The sequence below is a fragment of the Trichoplax adhaerens genome, genomic scaffold (genome assembly GCF_000150275.1).
Source record: "Trichoplax adhaerens TRIADscaffold_1 genomic scaffold, whole genome shotgun sequence".
NCBI lineage: Eukaryota > Metazoa > Placozoa > Uniplacotomia > Trichoplacea > Trichoplacidae > Trichoplax > Trichoplax adhaerens.
In genome coordinates this window covers 11,310,512-11,335,781 of record NW_002060943.1, presented here as the reverse complement: position 1 = coordinate 11,335,781, position 25,270 = coordinate 11,310,512, and the positions used below count along the sequence as shown (strand labels likewise).

The window sequence follows — 25,270 nt, the reverse complement described above, 5'->3', positions numbered from 1 at the left end:
GCGAGAATCATGAAGGTTACCCAAATAACCAATGTCTTTGGCATACTATCACGTAACAAATTTACCATGGATCATACAGTATAGAATTTCATTTGCTACAGTAGCGGCAAATTTAAAGTGGAAATCAATATAGGAATCGTTTGTTTATTCATGTATGTATGCAGCATATTAGTAACTGAGTATTAAGGCAGTATTAATTTATTCACCACGCTATATTCCAGACCGAGTATTGTCAAAATGTATCATAATTAGTCGCGAATAATCATTAAAATATATGAGTATCGTTACACTAATACACTAAGTCCGAACCGTAGTGTAATGTCATGTCTGATAATTGATTATAATTATAATAGATAAGTTCTAAGTTATAATAATCATCGATTACAAATTATCCACATGTTATATAATCAAAATGCTTGTCTGTGTCGTATCTAGGAATTGAGTAAACTTCGATATCTGTACAGTATAGTACGACGCTGCTAAGTTACAAAACGATCCGTTACTATTCCAGCTAGAATCTTATAGAAAGGAAAGTCTTCAGACCTTTTCGGCATTGCTTGACACGATCATTTAATTACTCTGCTAATGTATGTACAGTACAACCTTCAATCAGTCAATTAAGTAGTAGCAAAGTGCGAGCTGCATTTTATGAAAGATATCACTAGTCATGCTCTAGATCTACCACATAATCCCTTAATCTATTAGTAGCAAGTTTAGAAGGTTACCGTTGCAGCGGTAAAACCCATACGTGCAACTCCGAATAAAGGTACATCATTAATGACGCAATATGCACCAGCACTTGCAGCAGCTCCAGTTAATCCTAGAAAGAGATATTTCAATCGGCCGGTTCGTCGTAGAAAGTTCATTAATGATGCATTCATCGATTCAGTAATGTTCCAATAATTAATCTTCTAGGGACCGCATTACCAAGATGCTAAATCCTTTTGAGCTAGAAAACAGCAATGAATAAAGTGGTGGCAAATCAGGTCTAGTGGCAATGCAATCAATGATTATTATAATAATGTTATGATTGAGTTAAAGTGAGGTTGCCACCGGTACAGTACTTTACTGTACAGTATAAACTAAAGACCGGTACTGTACACTGTGTTGTGTATCTCGACTGTTACAGTGTACAGTACAGAATAGTACAATACGTACACTGTGCACTACTTTAATGTACTGTACAACGAGCACATAAAGTGATAACTGATCATGCTCATAAAGTAGTCACTGGAACTGACTACAGCCAGTAAGGACTTGGAGGCATCGGAGACGTCCATGGTGCAGGAAAGTTTTTATAGCAAAACAGGAAACGACGAAAGTTTGACTCATTGATTCAAAGACGTAAATACGGAGTATACTTCGTTCCTTGTTTTGCTATAAAATCTTTCGTATAATGTTGCGAGGGTTACAAAAATCTTCAGTGCTCTGAACTACAGTATTATAAACGTATTCGTTGTATCACTAGGGCGTAGTCCATGGTAGAGTCCTCCAATGGAGTGAAAACGCAATCCGAACCCGATAATACCCGATCAAATTATTGATTTTCGAACCCCAAGTGAGTACAATCGCTATACAAACACTGTATCACCACAGAAATTCTTCTCTCCAATCGGGTTCAAGTCGGGTTTGGGGTTAACTTTTAAGTAGACCTGAAAAAGGTTCGGTTAATAAGGAACACTGTTCAATGATCAGCTGATTTCCCCTGTTACGCCTTGTAGATCTTGTCATCATCTTGAACAATTGCCCACGGGATATCCTCATTATGGAATGAATCTATAGTTTCAATACGTCAATTTGAATGCAATATAGTACGTGAAGTATAACGAGCAAGGGATACACTACTAACACTAGTATAAAGTAATATTATTAACGAATTATCTTAGTAATACAATTTGTATAAATCCGAATAAAATTGGAGTTGATAAATCGCGCGATGCGCAAATGTATTTTTGAATATGAATGTACTGTACAATACAGGATCGAATAGTGATTGTAGGCGAGCACTGTAGTTTATAGATAATAACCTATTACTGTATCATACCTTCCTCTTAAATATGTTTACATAATTTAATCAACGGCGATTACAATATACTGTACGTATAACAGAGGCTTTCTTGATGTGATGTTCAATAGTTCTAAGTCAAATATACACACAGTGTAATATCATGTAATAATGCCTTTCTTAAGACAATGTAATATACTATTTCTAAAATGCTATGACATCATGCCTTGATTATCATGAAATTTTTGTCGCATAAGATATACTTGAATATTCTTTTATTATTGGAATAAAATAACATATATCCATGGATCTGTCATGTGATAATATATAATTGATAAATAAATATAATTCACGAGTAAATCTGGCATTTAATAAAAATACAACATTTAGGACATTTTTTTGAAAAATAATACCAAATATCTATCTCATTCCAATTATATACGTACATGACATACGCTTATTACATCATAAATAATAAAGAAAGATTTTATTATATACTAATGATAATAAGGTTCAAAGATATAGATTCTAATATCACGCTCTTTATATCGATATTCATTTGAATTAGAAATATAGAAGATCTTGAGCAAGAAGTAATTAAGTGAAACGAATGATAGTAATTTTCCCTATAAAGCGCACTTATAAATAATAGCTTCTACATGGCCAACAATATATTAAACTATACTATAACAGCAGGAACATGAATTTATCTATCTGATTATAATTTAAGATTTAATAATTAATCGGACTCGAAATAACGAAAACATAGATTCGGAAGTTAAATTTCAAATTACACCAGACTATACTACGAAAATAAATAATTAATCGCGCTCTCATTGAAGAGTCGTAACAGAGACAAGAAAATTATTAATAAATAAACTGAGAATTAATAGAAGTGGAAGCATAACAAATTAAATCATGTAAAGGATAATTTCTTATTAAGCTTAAAGATCTATGGAGTGTCGAAATTACTTTAACATGAAATGAAAATAAATATATACGCGGTATTAAATAGAAAAACCGACATTCTTTAAATACTAATCGATAGAATTTTCGAAGGTGAACAGACGAATACCGTTATATAACGCTTTTATGCTATCAGAGTTCATAGATATATAGATAATAGTAATGAACGCAACAAAAATAGGTTTAAGAAGAACGTACAAGATAAATAAATATTTTCAAATTAACTTCACAGGAACAATAGTTTAAAGATTGAATATAAATAACTCGTGAATCGATCTTATTGCCAGTATCAAAGTTAGAGTTAAAATAAATTAGATTATTGGCCGAATAAAAAATAGAATACTTTATGTTACGTACGTACTGTTGAAGTTTTAACATTGAAATCTTTAGGAGAGAATTTAACGCCATAAATATCGTTTTGTGCATGGGTACTGGTTCGGTGACGTTAGAACAATAGATGATTTCCTTCATTTGCAGTTTTCAGGATCTTCTGGTATCACTAATTTTGTATACCGGCCTACAAGACCATAGTTATTCATGAGGATTGTTTATTTCATGCCATTCCTTGTAGCAACAAAGATGCGCTACTCACTGTATTAGGAGGTTGGGCTTGTAATGCACACTTGTGAGCATTAAGAATTTGTAGAAGCTGATCTTTTTGCTTTGTTAAACTTGCAATGTTTTCTAATATAGAATCCTGAACATCAGTTAAACGTTCTGTTTCCTAAGAAATTGATAAGATGATGAAGATAAGTGAATGATTACTCTTAATAGATAATTACACGCATAGCAGCTCTAGATTTAATCTTAATTTGCAATTTACGATGGTGAACCAATTTGAATTCTTGTTCGTGTTAATTCAAATTTAGTACCTTTTCTAGACGTTCAATATTTTCTCTACGCCTATTTCTACATCGCATCGCAGCTAATTTATTTCGCTCACGTCGTAGCCTCTTCCTGTTCATATCATCTTCAGTCGCCTATAATAGATAGCATTTAATTATTGATTAATATTTCAGCTAGCAATTTATCTACCGCTATCTTTAACAATCATCATGTAACTACTAAGAATCTATATCTGTGATGAAATGAAATACTGATGGCAACTTATGTACTATGCTTGATGACTGCATTGTACGTAAAATCTAAAGTTATAAGGATCTATCATAAATTTAAATGAAAATCTAAAATTAAGATTAACCAACCTCAACAGGTTTTCTATATCTTGGTTGAGGAACTTTAAATGTATCGTAACAGTTTTCAGGGTTTCTAGCCAATAATTTCATCTTTAGGTTATGACGAACAAACTGAGGCATGACTGCCTTGTAGATATTTGTATCATCTTCTTCTTCTTCGTAAAAAGCCGATTGTACTTCCATAGTATTGTAATTTTTGAATGGCATCTGTGTATCGTAACATTAAAACATAGATAATTAGTTGTAAAGTACTATTTGACGGAAGTTTTTTTGCAAGTTAATACGGTAATAAATAACTTCTTAACTGCTAGTTAGCGATTACTATTTTAGCAGTTATGCGATTTGTACATGATTGAATGAGAAACTATAATATTACTAATCGTATAGATATCTTATATGCTTGTTTAGGTACAATGACCGTGTAACCATATACAAGTGCAGAACGATACAATGATCCATAAGTCAAGTTTGCTATTTTACTAACGAGAACAATTACCATTTATACAAGTAGAGCTACTACTAGATGTATATTGTCGCTCTTCTGTACTCTACGTAATACAGTACTGTATATAACTGTTTGATATCCTCTATCTTAAGCTATTACTTAGAGCAATCACAAATGTTATTTTACTCCTACTCGACAGTATTCCATTCTAATTGTACAGTGGCTAGCTTCAATCTAATCTATTTGTCATAAAAGTTCAGAAAAATACCTGTGATCCCATGCTAAATTGCGGCTCTTGATAGTTTATGGAATTCGTCATATCGTAGTGATAAGCCATTACAATCTTGACAACTTGCTGAAAGTTATTGAATTAATATGAAATGGGAAGGTTAATTTTAATAGTATTACTGCAGACAATATAACTGCTGTGTCGACAGGGCTAAACTGATCCCATTGCCCTTTAACAACATTTATTTATACTGTCGCTGAATGAAGGCATGGATGCTCTCTATATATATTGCCAAAAATAAAAAACAAACAAAACAATTATTTACATTGTACGATACAGTAAAAATAGAATTTGTTTTGTTATGCTAATGATTTCTGGGCAGTTTTGTTCAAGGCGTAAACTATTCTACGAACTGTACTATAGACTGCTGTGCAGTTCGTAGAAATCCTACTTGTTAGTACGTATACTATTGGATTGTTGAGAATATTCGTTACTTCATACTGTCGCCGGTCTACGGTAATCCTCTCATTACGAAATCAATATGAATAGAGGCTGTTTCAGATACTATATACTCATTGATAGGATGAAAACAAACGATGTTGACATGGTTGGCAAGCCCAAACTTAAATCTATTTTTATGCGTGGTGACGTCAACTGAACTCTATTTTTATATGCTAATATAGATAGAATACGTATTTGTAATTGTTACGTCACAGTGATCGTCATCAGATTTGGACGCAGAAATACAGTAGTCAGCATTCGCAAACCATTCATTGCTAAAAGGCTTTTGTAGAGCTACTGTAGTATAGCTCGCTATAGTGGCAAAATGATAGTTATTATTAATTCTATTATTTTAGGGTATAAATAATAAATTTTAAATTATACATTGTGCTATACTATTCATTAGTATACAATTGTGCATATTGCAAGTAGTCATGAAGCAGTATGGTGTTGGAGGATATTTTAGATTTTTATAGAAAGTGGAGGATAGTGTCTGTTTGATGTTCCGCTCCCTGTAGTTATTGGTTATTAGAGTGTCTGCGCAGTGAGTCAACAATGTTCATGATTTGTACAGTATCCCAGTCGGACTACAGTATACTGTACAGTACAGTACTGTACAGGACCATCTACCGTCTCTACTTAATTGCTAATTACTGTAAACAGTTTTTGCAGAATAGAACAAGAGTTTCTAGAAAGTACTACTTAGCAGCTAGTAAATAAATGTAAACATCCTGAGACAACACGCTTTATAGAAATTTAATTTAATTAAAAGTGTCCGGAATACTGATATATTCTTGTATCATGCCAAGTTGCTTACTAGCAGCTAGGCTAGTTACGTATTTTAAAGTGATATTTTAATAGGGCAGTAGCAAATTGAGTCTATGCCTTGATGTCGCATGATGCAATCGGAATATGTTAAAAGTGATGTAAAGGCGTGGCGGATGGTGTTTCATTAGTGTTTCATCATTCCTCAATTAGTCGAATATATGCGCATATGCGTATAAAATAGTGTGCAATGTACCATGCAGAATCTTATGTTGGCAATATCTTAGTTATACTCGTATCATTTAGAAATCATAAATACTAACGCTTTGTTCCACCAAATAATCATACTTAATCCATTATTACATTTATACATAGCGCTAAGTAGATTTAAAAGTTATTTCATGACTGAATATACTTCTAAAGCTTATCAGTTTGAAACCATACTTAACAGTCGGTAAATGTGGTATCATTGAAACATTAGCCTTCACTTTGATACTGTATTCTAGAGTGCTACTAATTCACTGTAAATAAACACTATACTAGTTGAGAAAAAGACTGCTTCCTGATCGATAGAATTTGCCTAAGGATATACATTACAGCATTCAGCAACTAATAAGATTGTGTAAAACTGGTGAGGTGAGAAATAAAATAATGATAAAATGTGACCATAGTAACCGATTTGTAGAATTTGATAGTCGATACCATTTGTATTACGCGCTATACACAGTCAAATTGTATAACAAAATTTAAATTTTTTTTTGGGGGGGGGAGGGGGGGGGGAGAAAAGAAAGTAGAGGACTACTCACTTTTACAATATATATATATACCTTAAATGAAAAAGAATGTCATTTCATTCCACACTGCAATGCGTAATCAATACAAATTCCAGTAAAAAAAAAAATGCTAAGAATAGTGTCGTTAAGACACAGAGAAGACTAACAACAATAAATCTAGTCAACTATAAGAAAGGAATGAATGGGGTTGAAATAATTTATTTATGAGTTACTTCCATATTAGGTCAAGAAGTCCGTACAATAGGTACAATGGGTTAATAACCTCTTTTACGTATGTAGAGTATAATTGTATATGTAGCATTGCGTGTCCAAGGTCAAGGTTCGGAATATGGTACCGTACAACACTTTGTTTTCTACATACGCGTATACCCATAATTTTTAATCTCTTAAGGTAAAAGGTAATGTAAAACTTCATTCCCTCGAAGCTCTTTATAGGCTGCAAAAATTTCTTTATGCTATACATAAAAAATAGCGGTATGCCTTGAAGATATTTTCTCTCTTATTATTCCTAAAAATCGACCCGTTCAACTGGCACATAACATTTATTAACATATTTCCCATAATACAACACCTTTGGTAAATTTTTAAATGGCTAAAGTAATCAATGAATACAATGTTATACGAATAGTACAACATTAACGTATAATACGAAGGCCTGCTAGTCTACATATAAACTTTATTGTCTATCTCTCAAAACACCGAATCACGAGATAATATGTTCCGTTATCCTTAGGAACTCATTTGTAGTTCTAATAGAAAACATAATGCCTCAACTGGCTTAACTTCAGTCTATTCAGTCTCCAATTTGCTAGAAACACTCTTGTCTGCCAATTTAATATTACTTTTGTTCAGTGGTTTGTGCTGATATAATCGACAAGAGATGACAATAAGAATAATACATAATTGAGATTTATTAATCCTTAGATAAAGTTTAGTAAACAGTTTTTCTTTTATAATATGAAAAATTATGAGTGGATTTGGACACTTATACGTACTTAGAAGCTTGTTAGTATACGATATTTCAACTGATGATATATTGGGCACTGAACTACTATTATTAGAAGCGATCAATTTTGTACTTTCTATATTTGCAGCATGTGTACCAGTACTTGAGGTATTACGTTTGAAATTTTAGCAAATGCGTATTTCGTCGCAGTTAGGCATTTACAATTCCTGACTTATCAGACACGTGCACTTAGAACAAAGATATCTGTTAAACAATTTTTATATATCAATCGTTTTATGTCAATTTTTCTGAACCTATTTGTAATACTTACTGTAAATGTACAATTCTTACATGTAAAGATATACGGTAATTGTATCATTTCAGTTATATTGCTTCATTTAAACAAAAATTTGCTCCTTAGCGTTATTATAATCATAATGGAGATTAAAATTTACATCATTACAGCATAATTTGCTGTAAATAGTAAGTAATTTCATTGCATTAATACAATTAATCCTATTAAAAAATGAAATGAGTCCATATTAAAATCAACTTTTAACTTTAAAATTATTTCAGATATCTGCACTCCTGATGATTACGTCAAATTATTGTTGTTCACTATCATAATTTATCGTAATATTTTGGCCCTATTAAATCTACATTTCGAATATCTCTTGCTGTAAAAACTAAAAGATGATGCAATCTAGTACCGTGCCCTCATTATAAGATATATATATTACAGTTTTAAGCACTACGAAGAATGAAAATAACTATTTGTGAAAGTAAACTTCATTTTCTAATTCTGTCAGAGCTATTGCAATCCAGTTGCGTCATAATGGGTATGCCAATCTATCCTTTAGAGGCAAATCTACTGGATATCTAATGTAATATTTATAGTCAATTACATCACAACAGGTAGGACTAGTGTTAAGTAAGAAGTTCAAGTACATACAATACGTAAAGTACGCATATAGCGAATGAGCGCAGTATGAATGATTGTACTCGCGTCATGCGGATTTAGAGTGAAGGATCTGACATCACTCGTAGATGAATCGCATCACCAACGTCGTGATAGGCACCCATCCTCTATCGTTTTTTTCAAATTTCTTTCCATCTCATTTAGTTCCGAATACTGTACTGTTTACACGTTTACCGTACAATTGAAGAAGCGATATGCTCCATTCTATAATTCATATCGTATGTAAAATATTTGTTACGGCAAGTAAAGACAAGGGAAACTTTAGCAAAATATACACTTTATGCAGTGTCAGCGTTACTAGGCGTTCACGAACACTAAATGGATGAATGAATGTACCAATACATTGTACCGTGTACATTGTACATTTGTACAGTACATGAATTGCCGAATACTGTACAGTACAGTACTGTAGAGACCCTCAAGGTTAATTAAGTTCAAACAGTACTGTACAGCAGGAATACAGTACTGTACATTACCGTCGACCTCTACAAAATGCAGATGTTAAAAATAACTGGATGTACAGTACAGTACTGTAATTTTAATGTAACTGTACTGTACAGTACACTAAGTTGCGCAATAACCTGTACGTGAGTCACAGTCATACTGTACTGTACTGCACTGGAAACAGGGCAGTTCTAGTGTACTGTAGAGACTTCCATTCCAGTACAGTACATTGTACTGTACTGGACTGACACATGACAAGACTTCCGTATTTTCGAGAAATGTCACCGACCATAGTGAAATCTACCTGTGAATTACGTCAGCTTAACATGACATGACGTATATGGTTAACAGAAATTTACGTACAATACGTCAACAAACTCAATGCGATGAACTTGATATTAACCAATCTTAATGACACATTCCTGTCCGATTTGTAATACAAGGATGGAAAACGTACAAAAAAAGTAGCTTGATAACATTCGGAGAATTTTCTCATCTGCTAGAGCAACACCTCATATACGTACAGTATGTAATAATTATTACACAATATGTAGCATATTGCTTACGTGGCATTCTTGCTTGATAGTGCGTATAGTACTGTTTTCCCGAAGGTTGTATCACTTATATAGTACAGTATGTGTCTTTGTGGCCATTTCAAGCTCGTACAGTACCGAATAGAGGCTGTGACTGTTGTGTAATATTACAGTACATAGGAGGTTGTACAGTACAGTATACTGTACACTGTACAGACGGTACGTACAGTACAGTACAGTACAGCATAAATAAATAAATTTATTAATACAGTAAAACAATAATGACACGGTGGTAATACAGTTACAATATAATAAATACGTTTTACTATCGTAGCTAGTCACAATTTCTACCATTTGGGATCCAGTCCAAGTCTGCAAGCCTCCAACTTGCTACAAGATCGGCTACTTTATTATTACTTCGAAGGCGAAAAGAAACAAGATTTCGACTCTCTTCCATTGGATTTGTCTGGCGAGAAAATAAGAATCCACGATCCAAGCTGATTTATGGCAGATCACATCAAATTGTTGCAGGTATCATCTATTTTGAACTTTTACTTCCTCTATGGACGTCCAACTGTTGTTGTATCGTTTCGTTAAAATTAGTCCAATAAAATTACAAATTAAGACTCCTATTATAATTACAAGTAGCTACTGCCACCAGTTTACTGTTTGTACTGATACTTTGGATACAACATTCACTGGAAAGCCGACATACGAATAGAGTAGTAAAGGAGGGTAAAAAGTAGATAGTTCTACTGGCAACTTGTTGTTATTTCGGTACGTCAAAATAAAATCCAATCATAGTACTGTACAGTTGTACAGTACAGTATAGTACTGGCTTCAATACGCAAGCCTTACGACTGACTTTGGTCCATACGGTACAGCACCAGAATGCATACGTACAATAATATAATAGTCGGTTATTCCGCCTAACCTTCCTGAGTGGGATGTGGTACCTACCACTGCTTACTTACTGTTAGTTTATTTTATAAAGTTAGCTGTACATCAACTGACACTTCCTAGATTCGTTGTACTGGAATCTCCGCGTAGCATCTTTAATAATATCCTTAGACAGTGAATAATTCGGTCACGAAATTTCCTCATTGAAGGAGTAATTTATCTTTACTGTAACTTTGCCAGTATACTCGTACAGCATAATAGTGTCCTGCGCATACCACGTAAATCAACGCCAATTATTGGCCTTGAAAACAGTATAAGGAGTTCATTGAACATTTTATTCCATGATTCAGCAATAAATGTTCTACCAAAGGTGAATCTTTTGTAACAGGATGATGTAATGTAGTGTTTGTCGCCGTGTTATACAACACTGTATACAGTACTTTACAATGGAGTGGTTAAAGGTTAATTATTAATCAGCATTGTTATGTGAAAGTTTTAGTTCTCTACTTAGAAAATTTCAAATGGGGATAATGCACAACCATGGCACAACCTATTTGCTAGCGATAAAGAGACACTGTTTCAGTCGGTAATTAAACACACCAACAGTAGTTGTACGTACTATTTAGCTTAACTGTCATGAAAAGTTGACGTGAATCTAGAGATCGAATCCATACAACTATGTAAAAGGAAGTCTGTATACTGATTGATAAGAGGGCTTGAACCAATTGATGATCTTCTACCGGGTATCAGGATACCCTTCAATTATGCATGAACTTTATCCTTCAAAATTGACAATGTTGCAAGTTGACGTGCACTGTCAATCCTAATCTGTAATCGTATATTTATCCTTCTACCTAGTTACATAGATCAATTTTTTATTATACGGTGGTTACTGAACTACTTGAATAGTATGACTTTTGATTCCAATCTGATATACTGATGTGTTGATGCTTCTACCAGATTATCATTAATTTTATCACAGTTACTGATGTAGTTTAATAGTGTTGCTCTAAATCACTACTTCTCTGGCATGATGCTTGCTTTCGATTCCTCTATTTTCAATACTGCAATCCTTAATAATGAGGATAGCTAGCAATATTTTCATCCCTGCTCAATGAGTGAATAGGTTAAGATCTTTCTATTACATTATTACATCTAGATGACGATAATGTAATGTGATACAGAAATACACTGCTATTATTCAGTATTTGAGTAGTGATTACGATTATGTTTTGTTATCGGTAGTATAATGAAATCTGAAAATCCATCTCATCCTTTTGTATTAAGTTAATTCACGACAATAAATGAATGTATCACATAATCCATTGAATAACTTCTAATTGATTTACTATTCCGTTACTATACACATTGCAGTCTCATACGTCGTACAATAAAATCTTCTAAAATTTTCAATTTACTGTCTACGCTTCGTATTTTTAGCTTTCCAGAAGAACAAAGTGGAACAAAGGTATGGATAATGCTAACGATAGCAATCAGCGTTCATCCAAACGCTCAAGAAGACATTCTAAACAGGTTAGTTGATATATCAATAGCTACGCCATCCCAATAATTACTAATGTAGCTGCAAACTCTTCTTTAAACATTTCCAACAACATGGTATAACAGCGCTATCGACTTTGAGATATAATGTGCTTGATTTAATTAGAAAATTTACAATTTGATCAATCTGATAAACAGATACACGCATTGAACAGAATTTTAGAGGAGTGTTATAATCGTAGATTAACATTATAAATGATAATGCATACCACACTGTTAAGTTGATCTAATCTACAGTACTGTACAAAAATGTACACTAGATTATTTTTACTGATGTATAACTCTTGTAATAAGGCTACTAAAACAAAATATTATTGACACCGACGGTATTTAGATGTTATAAACACCATGTTATAATGATATCACCAATCGTCATAAAACATGTCTACTTATAATCTAGACGTTTCTATCACAGCAGAATTACTAGCTAACCTATAAAGTAATTTCGGGTTAGAACCTCTGATGATTTCGGTAAAGGAAATCTTACGGCATGTATGAGATTGATTTCCATGTCTTTCACAACAGTTGCTTTCACCCTCGAATTAGATACACGATCACGTTACAACCGAAATTGTATGGTATTTTTAGTATTTTTATTTCCTTTGGCATTTATATACTATACAGTATGCATATCTTTTATGCAGCGTTGTTTGTTACTCTAGTGTTATAACAAGGACTGCTTTTACTGATCCTTCAACGACATTAACCATGGCACTACTATCGGAAACTGGAGCTTTCGAGACTTCAGTTCGTATAAATCAAGAATATACGAGTATTATACAGACATACATACACTACAGATCTTAAAGCCTGTCGTGCGGCATAGCCGATATCATTTATTATGAAATGCTTTATTATCCCATTTGTTATTACTGGGAGGCTGGTAATAATAAAATAACTACATATTTATAGAGTCTGTACACTACTGGTAGTGTGTAATTTTATATTTCTATTTTGGCTAATCTTCTATATTACCTATTGAAATTTGAAGGTATTACCGTAAGGTATCTCTCATATAATCCATCTACAGTACTTCAAATTCAAGCATACAATGACTTGATACAATGTGCATGAATTGTAACTTTGTTTTATAATCATAATTCTAGATACTATTGTGATATGCTACTGTACAGTACAGTATGCTATGTTGTAAATATAAAATATGCGGATATTAATAGTCGATTCAAAGATATCTGGGGACTGCTGCTTTAACCCGGAATATTTGCAGTCCGTACTGTAGTAGTCCATGACAGTGCAGTACTAATAACGGAGATACAGTACCTGTACACTGTACTGTACAGTACAGTAAGTGTCTGCCATGCAACTACAGTACAGTACATGCAACATCTGTTTTAAAAATGTACTGTAGCGTATGTACAGTATTATTATCACTGTAGGCACCAAAAGTTGAAGTTATTTTATTTCTTTGAAGTTCTAATACAAACCAACAGTCACTGGTACATGTACGGTCGGTTCTACCAACATACAGTTCGCGCCGTAACAGTTGCCTGAGTGTACAGTACGTACTGTACAGTACTATAGAATTCCTACTGTATTGTAGCATGCAAAAGAAGGCATAAAAAATTACTGTATAATGGCGAGTTTTCGCTTGATCACAGTAGCCATTTCTAATTGGGATAAAGATGAATCAATTAGTAGGTAACTTTCTATAATAAGAGACCTATGCGTATAGGAAGGTTCATAGCGATTGATCTTTTTTAAGCGTTTACTTCTAATTTTTACTATTCAAATATATCGAAGGAAACGGATCACACGTTATAATAGTAGTACTGTACAGTACTGTACAGTGTACAGTAACGGTACTACAATAGTTATTTATTTCCATAAGATTTTGTACAGTATTACCTATGCTAAAGGTCTACTGTATATTTTCTCTCACACTTTTATGTACACTAGTACAAACTCATGTCGCTTTGCTGACGGTTTACGATAATGTACCCATTTGTTAATAATTAACAGATCGTATTACCATTCGACATTATATATATCCCGGTAATAGCCAGACACTACTATATTCACAGCGATGCTTGTAGAATACTACTTTCCAATAATGCATTCACGGATAAAATGCTATATTAAGTTTAGTTGATGCTACAAAGCACATTATGATAACTAATGTACGGTGATGGACATAAGGAGGGAAAATATGACTATTGTACTGTATTTCGTGATTGTAACTTGAGACTAGCATGCTACAGTAAATGACAAAACAAGATAATACCGAGGATACACTATGCTTAGCTGACCGAAGAATTTGCATTATCTATGACGATGTAGCGAGTGATTTGATTAGATAGAAGTGAAAGACTGGCTGGCTCTTTATCTAATTCATCTAATTGATAGTTACAGGAGGTTGTTGACAGGATTACAGTCAATATCAATTTTATTCAGTGGGTATTTGCCCAAATTCGCTGTATCACTATATTTTAATACATAGACAATTAATATACTGTCAATATTGCCAGAATTTAGTGAAGTTCTATTATTGTTCTTGAACACTGATCAGGCTTACAGGTTCTATTCTAACTGTTTTGTCATCTATCGATCTCCTATCAGTTATAATTAAACTGCATGAAGATATTTCCGATGTACGCCAAATCAAACCTACAGTATACGCAGAGTTTTGTTGAAGCCATTGTAGAATGGAACTTGCTGTCATGTTACGGTATACTGTATGCGAAATTTAACATACGAGAGTATACGCGTATTATGTTATGTACAGTACAGTACAGAACAGTATACAGTCTTCATAATAATAATTATTATTATTATGTACTGTAATAGGAATAGTTCTTCCAAGTACTGTAAGTATACTAAACGTATATTACTGAAAGCAAATAGCTCCTGTTTTTCGAAGGATTACTACTATGTTACAAATTGCGCTCCTCGTACAACATACAGTACACCATTGCCATAGTACCGTGCTAAGAGATGTAATACCTGAATGACTTACTGTATTAATTAAACAAGTGAATCTCTTAAAAATAGTAGTAAAATTGTCTTGTATCTCAGCCCTGTACTAAATTCGCTGTCCTGCACAACTATGTAATTTATGCGAAATTTTTAGTATTGTATACTGCCATATCTGAAATTATAGTATGCATTCGTGAATTACTTTGTAATGTTATTTAAAAATTAAAAGGCTGAATTTCGTGTTTCATTTTAAAACAGTTAGATGAGGACGAAAGAAAAAAGATTCGTAGAGAAAAAAACAAAGTCGCAGCGATGAGATGCCGCAATCGGAGAAAGAAAAGGATAGAAACGCTCACCAAGGTTATAGAAGTTAATTAGTTTACGCTGACTTATCTAGTCCATATTATAAACCTAAATAGTAATAATTTTGAAAATTAAAGATCTACCCAAAGTCTTTGTAAATAGATTTTTCTGTACTCAATATTTTTATTCAGTTGGATAAATTCTAATCGAAAAATCGAACTGTTCAAATAATTGTATGTCCGTTGATAACAGGAGACTGAGGTACTCGAAAAGGAGCAAGGCAATTTAAAGGATCAAATTTCTCTATTGCAAGCAGAAAAGCAACGTTTGGAATACTTGCTTACGGCTCATATTTGTATGTTAAGAAAGCGATGAAATGCGGCACTTAAGTAGTAAATCTTAGATATACGTACAGTATGTGCAGCGAAAGAGAAACCATTTATTTATAAGTTATTAAAAGCGCGTCTGTGATGTACTCAAACAGAATCTGTACTCCAATGAATTATTTCTTAAGACTGGTTTTTAAATTTTTAAGACCTAGATATACTCGATTATCACAATCCATTTTTTCTCCTTTGCAAATTTTGGATCTTAACATGTAACCGATACAATATTTAATCTCACTCGATTTAAAACACATGATAATCAATATATCTAAACAGATATGGCATAAAGCATTCAAAAAATTTCGATGTACGCATAAACGTCCGTGTCTTTCGAACTTTATCGTTCAAACTTGTAACTTAAAGAATTGCTATGATATCTTTGTATAACATCATTTTTTCTAATATAGTATATAATGATGATTGCATAAGATAACAATACTCAATATAAATATAATAGTAAAGTCTTTTCATCTTTCTTAACTTGTTAAAACACCGAATAGACTTTACTTCAAAGTTCAATATTAAAAGTTTTCACCGTAATGGGTAATATATCGCATGTTTAGGAAAGAAATCTGTAGTATAGCATATAATGAAAGTTTTTAGCGAAAGAAGTACCTTGCTACTGCGATCGAAAAAAATTAGTAAAAACAATTTAAAAATATGCTACTGAATGTGTAAAGTGTGGCGTGATGTTATTGCCAAACATTAATTGATATGGATTTGATATAAAATTTCCAGATGTAGTCTTCCCTCGAATGATCAATAAACAGCAGGTTACACGTCATTGTTTGACATTAAGTTTATGTATCAGGTTGACTAATCGGTTTAATACGAAACTTTTTAACAATTTGCAATTTTATTCAACCTATCATGATGTAAAACATCAGCGAAATTACTATGCTGAATATATAATAAACAAAAGTATGATTTTAGTTACATTAATAAACTTTTCTTGTCTGCAAAAAATATATAAAACCTCGCTGTCTGAGTGTACGATTGTCTATCTCGCCGTACTTTTTTTCAAGCAACTCTATAACACCTTTAGAAAAGATTAACGATAATTAAACAGGTAAAGTTATTATCTAATACGTCGGAGCACTATTCTAATCCAAGCACTTAATTCCATCCTGAGTTGGCCGTGCTTGTTATACAAGATTTTCATATTCTTAAGGTATCATAATACTGTAATATCAATAATATAATTACAATATGATATACAGTACATTAAGCTGAAAACCAGATACATAAATAAGCGATCTTCTCCGACTGAAATAAGCATTTTCTTAAGAAGTTACATAAGTATATTTGATAAAATAGCTTTTTGACAATGTATGTACTGTATAGTAGAGTAATCCATTACTGTAGATTTTGATCATTAAAGGTAGATTTAACGTTTTAAGCAACAAAACGATTATGTTTCATTTAGATACCTCGTTAAGTTAATGAAAGAATCGCATTATGATATAAAGGTGAATTGCAAATTTAAAAACTGACTCGTCAGTCAGTTGTCTTGTACGCTTACTTAAGAGAAGCTCATTATACGCTCCATACATGCGTTATTGTATACCGTAGAACGTAAATTTAGGATGTTCTAACCAACCCTTAACATCTTAGATCGACATTATACGTTTACAATCAAGTCAAAGGTAAGTGTTATGATATTCAGGATGGATTTAAGCAAATCTATCGCTAAATTTCGTTCGTAGATATTATTGTATTACGCATATTGTACTTTTATTTTGTTGAATAGATTGGGGCAAAGCAGTCTTCCGATTTTGTTGCAATGCATGAATGACCTGGAAAAAAAATTTGATATAATTTCCTATCAAAACTATTTAATAATTGTAATCATTTAAAAGGGTAATTCTTATTGAATTAAGAGTACAATTTTAAAGCGTGAATAAGTAAGAAATCTTAACAGATAGAAGATATGAAGAATATATTCTTACCGCTAAACACTCCATGAAGTCTAACGTACTAGACTCATCAACATCAATTGATTGAATAATTTCCATAATTTGGAATTTTGTAAATAACAAATTACTTTGTTGAAGAATTGTTTCTAGTTCTTTTTCATCAATTTCCTTTATAAATACAAAAATTTGCAATAAATGTATATATTTGCAACTGATCTTAATTCGAAGGGAGTTAATTTGATTGTACATGTGTAAGACTCTCAATTAGTTCGAACTTCTAAAATTGAAACAATTTGTAGTACAGATTCTTTACTTTGTATTAATGTAGGATTAGTTGAATTGAACTTTCTGGGTATTTTTACACTATCATGGGCCTCATCTTAAAATGATACACATCATGGTATACATGTGTAATGAAATCGCTCACGTATAGTCTAAATTATATAAAATTGACCTAAATTCTAATAAATATCTATATATTATGATTCGCAGATTAAATATCATTAAATCTCGTGTCGATTATTCCACCAATACCATATTCTAATTGTTCATAGTACTCGCTCGTAATATCTTCGCATTGCAATATATACGGTATGTCTGCTTATCCATCTAAACTCATGACAAGTACATACTACAACATTTCACGTAAACAGGATTGTACAAGAATCAAAATTGTATAAGAATATTTGACCATTACAACTACTACATGTAGTACAGCTTGATCATTATCATCAAATGTACGAAAGCTATCTTGATTTCTATCGCATGAATAAGATTCTAATTGCAATTTAGATAGCTACCTGCTTGTCCAATTGTACTAATTAGCTTGCAGAAAAATTTTAAGCGTCGCTTAACTTTAGAAGTACTATGATAGCTTTCTAGTGTTTGTAATTTTATAAACATTTCAGCTTACCCCATTTCCGTCTTTATCAGCTTCCATGAATTTCTTTTCAGCTGCTAAGAGGGTTGACAAAGTCATTTCGGGAAATTTTTCTGCCACTTCCTAAATTACAATAAATGAAGAAGTTCAAAGCTTATGCGTATAGTAATTATAATCTGCCGTACATTCTCAGAATCTGGATTTTTAAACAATGCTAAGGGATCATTTAATAATAAATTTCCTTACTCTAAAGTAATAGTATGGTGCTTATTAACTAATGCTGCAGTACACGTATGTCTATCAATTTCTTTAGACATATTTCAATTTATAGCTATTCGCTTTAACTTCGTATACTACCGTAAGTATGTTTGATATAGTAACTACAGCAGATGGTTGCAGATACGTAATAAACAGCTAGACTATAAATTTTATATTTTTGCCATGGCGTATACATGTTATGATGTTCGGTTAGCATGCAAAAAAGAATGGTAATTTTATGTTTGAAGCTGTAACTATTTTTTATTATAGTGATAGTTTGATTTATTAGTCTGTAACGAATTTATGATTAATTAAAATGCATACTAAATTCCCTGATCTTTAATTTAGATGGCATACGCTAATTATATCCCTAGATTGTAGGATATACCGTATATAACAGTGATTACCTCATAAAATTTTTCCGTAGTCCATGAAATATCCTCTGTTTTATCTTCCTTGCCGTCTTTTTTACCTTTCTTTTTCTTCCCAGCTCTTCTTTTGGGCGGCTTTGAAGTGAGTTTAGGAGCTGATTTTTTATCCTACAATCAATGATTCAAGTAATATATTAACGTCACACCGAACGAAACATTGGTCTTATAAATCATTGGTAGCACGTTTGATCTATGCATTGAATGTTTAGACCAGTTACAATTTTTATGTCATACGGTATGGAATACTGTTTCGCATGAAATTTTCAACATAATTTGCTAAGCAATCTTATGTGTGTTGTATTTTAATTAGAATACATCAGTTTCATAATTAAAATTTAGGCTTCGTGAATTTCAGTATTCAAAATAGGGAATTTCAACATTAACGTGTTTGACGCTAAGTATATGTATGTATACTTATCTTCATACTTTAATTTGCGATAGTCATGACGATAGCATACACTGAACACAAATATGGCTTTTAAGGATATTGGTGGCATTGTAACTCAAAATTTATTATTATAGGATTATTTAAATATTAAATATAGGCTTAAAGTATAATGGATGAACTACGCATGATAATTGAAGGTTAATGTTTATAATTCATTAATCGCTGTAACCCTTAGTAAAGAAACTCGGCTTATTCGAAAATACTAGAGCAGATACTTTATAAAATAATTTAAAATCTCATCAATATATCAGGAAGTTAGTAAGTAAAAACTTGGGACAAAACTGTGACTCATTCAATTTTTAAATGAGTTTTTATTTACATTCTGGACGGAAACATATTTATAATATATTTACTAACCGCCTGTAATTTATCCAATTTCTTTTGTAAATCGTAACTTCTAACTAATGCTTCGACCAGTTCCTTTTCCTTCTCAGCTAGTTTCTTCTTTAATTCTTCTTTTTCTTTTAAATTTTCCATGTACTGAGCAGTATCGAGACTCCTTGGTGCCTCCGTCATGTCTGTTCATCTGAGAATATATAATATACGACACTGGATATGAAGTGATTGAAGACTGAAATTGGCTAATGGTTCAATTTAAGTAAATTATCAGTTTAAAACAGGTGTTTAATGCCTTTCTAGATACATTAATTGCTTGATAAATGTATAGTAGGGTGATTGAGCCTTTCACGAATGTTGTCACCATAGTAACCGTATTCTGTATGCTGTACCCTAGAGGGACTAACAAGAGACTAAACAACGCAGTTTTTGTACAGTATCGCTGTAAATATTACTTCCAGTGACAACCTGGAAGTTGTTATATACTCAACCACTCGAATGCCTCCAGATCGCGATACTATAGCCTACGGCATATTGAATCCAGTTTACCAAGTCTGTATAGCTCACTATAAGGATACGCACTACAGTATTACGAATCATCATTACTATAGACGATTTCACTATCGTGGTGGTGTACAGTATGGTGCGTAAAGATATGCATCAGTAGTCAGATGATAGTGTATAACTACAGTGCACTAAACACTACGCTGTACTTCCTATTTCAATCTGCTCTCCCTTTCCAGTGAAATACTATCCATATTTTATTGTAAACTGGACGGTAGCAATTATTTTACTATGGTAGGGTCTACATTGAAATCAATTAATCAACATTTGATCGACTAGAAGTAGTGACATACGTACCATGAATCGTTAAAAGTTTCAAATTTCATTCATTAGTCGAGTCTAGTCAATCATTTAATACTAAATACATTACAGCACCCTAAAATTAATATAAAAACGAATTCAAGATTAGTTTAATGCATTCGCTTTTAACCTTTAAGGGTGATAACTTTGCTACGGTGAAATAATTATGATCAGCACCGCTTCATGTTAATAGCTATACCGTGATTTCTGAGACTTACTTAATTGAAGAGCTAGATTTTGTAGTCTCTAAATCATACCTAACGTAGCGTAAGCACCTACTACTACCCTCCAAGAAATAAATATAATGAATGCTATAATTTAATGAATTTCCCAAACTATGACTGAGTATCGGATAACTATGTATGGGTCATTACACATACTAACCATGCGTGTACGTATTCCCTTTTAGTGTAAATACTGTATATTCTACTAGTTACAATGTATAATTTAATATATATGTTACACATACAGTATGCGTACATATACACGTACAGACAGTATATCGCATATATGCACTTAGTCGTAAACATATTGCGTACGCTTTATTGGTAGTAAGTTGGGATTACAACAAATTAGGACGTATCTACATCAATTAGCTCTTTAACATTACTAGTACTTCCTTTATAAATATAATCTGGATTCACTTAACGTTTGTACGAGTTTTCTGTTCTTATTTGTACATTTAGTTGCAGCCACTATACCAGCGATACATTAACTAAATCGCAGAGTTTAACGTGCGGATCTGCGATATCTTATCAATATATAATGAGCAGATTAAATGATATTATACAAAATGACTTCCGTTAAAATACATAAGATACTACTACAACGACTGGCATCAATTTTCTTACTAGTAATTAAATAACTGTTAGTAAGAATCATAAAATGATATCAAAAATTTAAATACATGATGCTGTAAACACCTCATATATCGGTAATTAGATTAATAAACTATACAGATAAAATTTAGTTAAGATGAAATCCCTTTTCTTTTGTCGCTGCCAATAAACGGTCTCTAAGAATATCTTCTGATGCATAATCCGGTAATTTTAAATAGTGAACGCACGTGTTAACTGAGGGGTGGGTACCATTCGATTCCATTTCTTTTTTAACCACAGTAAGGTGAGGGTGTAAATTTCTTAATCCACCAGGTGGAAGTGATGAACATCCAGTGGTAAACTGTAAAAAAGCCTAAGGGCAAAAGTGTTTAATATCGTAACTATTAGATGATCAGATAATATTTTTTATAGGAATATTATTTAGCTCACCTTTCTTTCATCGTTATCAAAGTTTGAAACAACATTTATGAAACGTAAATAGCCAGCACTAAAAAATATAACGCCCGTTAATAATTTATGATTCAACTAGATTAGAAGGGATAACTACAATGAGTAAGGAGCTATACCTTTCTCGAGTATAACCATTTTTCGGTTCAGTATAGTTTAACAAATCATCTTTGGTCCATTGTGGACTTTGATCACCGCACAAGATATTTCTTGCTTCTTCTGGAGTAAATAAGGCTAAACTTTCCATTGGAAAGACCAAATCAAAACCCTCTATCATAGTAACATATAGATAATAACAATTCATATAATTATAATGAACAGTGGGCATGACTGTGTGTTTTAGGTGACTAATAAGCAGATGATCGTACCTTTGAAGGCGTCTATTTGTCTCTGGATACCGTCACGGAAGCAGAAATTGTACATCAAATCGACATACTCTTCTACATTTTCAACAGTAAGTATCTATCATAATAAACAGTTTCGAAGAAGTTAGGATCGAATCCGTGCATAGACATTAAATTATTGCATTATCTCTACAATGTGACAAACTTTTTCTCCTCCATTTGCAATAAGATCAACAGTCTCGTAACCATAAATAATTGATGATGGTGAATATTGAAATGTTAAGCTACAAAAAAAATTTTGATTTGCATAAGATTGTATTCGTAGATATATTTACAAAATCAAACAATAAGTTACCATAGATCTTCTAATTTAATGTCGCTTTGCGAATCGTCAGACGAAGATAAAGTCAATGATGATAACTTGTCATTTTTCTCCTTGTCAGATAATGAACTATTTAGAATTTCATGCTTCCTATCGACTAACTCTTTTAAATTCCTTAAAAATTTAGCCCTATGAGGGTCGATAATTTCTAGGTCTTTAAACGATAATATTCCATCGAACCAAGTTTTATTATCAAGACTTTTACCGGGACTGTTATCACTTACGCTACCGTTATCATTATTTTTGTCGCGTATACTTGAAAAGCACATCAATTTAAAAAATTGTGTTGACAAAGGCAAGTCAACTAATCGGTTATCTTGTATACATTTTGCAAGAAAAGTGCCTAAAAAGTGAAAAAGTTCTACAACCCGATCGGTACGTGTAGATTGCGGTAAAGGTGACGGGAATAGACCAAATGGCTGTTGCACGTAATATCCTGAAGTTTGTAAACCATGGCCAATATCAACTTCTCTTTCTAACTCTGTAACAGCATCGTTACACAACCAGATGCCCAAGCATTTTTTCTGAAGAATTGCAGAAACAAGAGCATAAAATTCTAAAGTTGGACCTAAACCTGTACCTTCTTCACCTACAAATTCTACTTCTAGGATAGCTTTTCGCTTAGCATGAAATTTCATAACATTAATAGCGCAATCTAATAATTCCTCTCCACGAGGTACCGTAATGCGTTCATGCTTTAGACGAGCAATGTGACAGTCTTGGATATCGTACGGTCTCGAACTACTACTTCGCGACTGTAAACTCCTAGAATCCAGCCTAGTTTGTAGTAAATCAACTGCTCGTGGAACACCAAATGAAGTAAAATTAAATACAAGTTCACGACATTCAAACGGAAAGAGCATAGGACATCGAGAAATTAAAAGATTACACCATTGAGGTACAGAACAGCAGCCAACTGTAACTGGATCTTGTAACTGCTGTTGCAATTTGGTTGTTAGTTTTTTACTAATAAATTCTTCGGCTGGTACATACACTTCGTTGTTCAAGTTTCTTTCTTCGTCATCAAGAGCATTATTAAAAATAGAGTATAAAACACGAATAAGCGAAAGGTTATTAATGGTGTAGTCGTATAAATCCGAATTAGTCTTTTTTGGCTTATTTAGTTGGTTCGCGGATGTTGTAGTTAGCTTGTATGATATTACGAAAGAAGCATCGAAAATTCTTCTAAGTTGCTCATATTTAAATGGTTTATCGATGGTCTCAATAATTTTTTGTATATATGTAAATATTGTCGCTTCAGAATCATCTAATTCTACTTCGATCTTATCAATTTCAGGTATCGAAGTACATCGTAAGTACAGCGATAATCGTTCACCCAAGCCTTCACTTTCTGATCTAGTATTCATTATGAAATTGGGAGGAGGTACAGTTACATCAGTAGTCTGAGGTATATTTATACGTCCTGGGCGAGGATCGAAAGCAGGTATCAATGCGTCAAATTGATGTTTTAATATATGGTCATCGTCCCAATTTCTTCCACTGTCTTCTATGTTGTTATCTTGTCTTTCATCATCCTCAAATTCATCTTCATTCTCGTCATCTACAGCATGGATGTCATCATCTTGCATTTCAGCTAATAACGTTGAATTTTGGCAATTGTCTATATCAGTATCACTTTCATTCTCCGTCTCCGATTCTAAAGGATTATGCAAATTATTGATTTCATTGTCATTTCTCGAAATGTTTTCTGATAACTCTTTCATCATAGCAAGAATAGGAGAAGTTTTTCCACATCGTCCTATTTCAGGAACTTCTTGGATTTCTGCTGATATTTTGGTAGATGAATCTGGGTAATTTACTACCTTTGGAGACGAATTCATTCGAACAACCAAAGTTGATGTAAATTTGCCATGTGTTGATAATCTGCTAGTACTTTTTGTGATTTTAGCATTTGAATCGCTATCAGTACTACACTCCTCGGGTGAGTATGATGTTTCAACCGTCTTACTAACATTTTCATCATCCATCTCCTCTACTACCTCCGTATCTTTCACAGTGCTGGCACTTTCCATATTTACCGTCGTTGGGTCGTCCATCGCACTCTCAAAATTACCAACGGATAGGTCATCTTCAGGATTTTCTGCTTTATCACTGGTTTCTATATTTAGATCATATTTTCCTTGTGCACCCATCCGATAAGTATAAGAACCACCATGGCACCACTTCACATCTATCCAACCATTACGAAGTTTACTTGTGACGATTCCAATTCCAGGAG

General features: G+C 32.8%; 2 protein-coding genes across 2 annotated transcripts; both read right to left on the bottom strand.

Annotated features, from left to right (window-relative positions):
• Positions 1-16,824: 16,824 nt before the first annotated feature.
• On the bottom strand, positions 16,825-20,335 carry TRIADDRAFT_52648 (uncharacterized protein; the record flags this gene model as incomplete). The annotated part of the gene is made up of 6 exons (XM_002108274.1): positions 16,825-16,925; positions 17,619-17,682; positions 17,836-17,970; positions 18,716-18,805; positions 19,348-19,479; positions 20,177-20,335. The coding sequence occupies 6 exons, from the start codon at positions 20,333-20,335 to the stop codon at positions 16,825-16,827; spliced, it is 681 nt and encodes a 226-aa protein (XP_002108310.1).
• A 1,650-nt stretch (positions 20,336-21,985) lies between these two features.
• Positions 21,986-23,300, bottom strand: TRIADDRAFT_20356 (uncharacterized protein; the record flags this gene model as incomplete). The annotated part of the gene is made up of 6 exons (XM_002108273.1): positions 21,986-22,210; positions 22,288-22,345; positions 22,425-22,575; positions 22,674-22,767; positions 22,855-22,933; positions 23,005-23,300. The coding sequence occupies 6 exons, from the start codon at positions 23,298-23,300 to the stop codon at positions 21,986-21,988; spliced, it is 903 nt and encodes a 300-aa protein (XP_002108309.1).
• Positions 23,301-25,270: the final 1,970 nt, after the last annotated feature.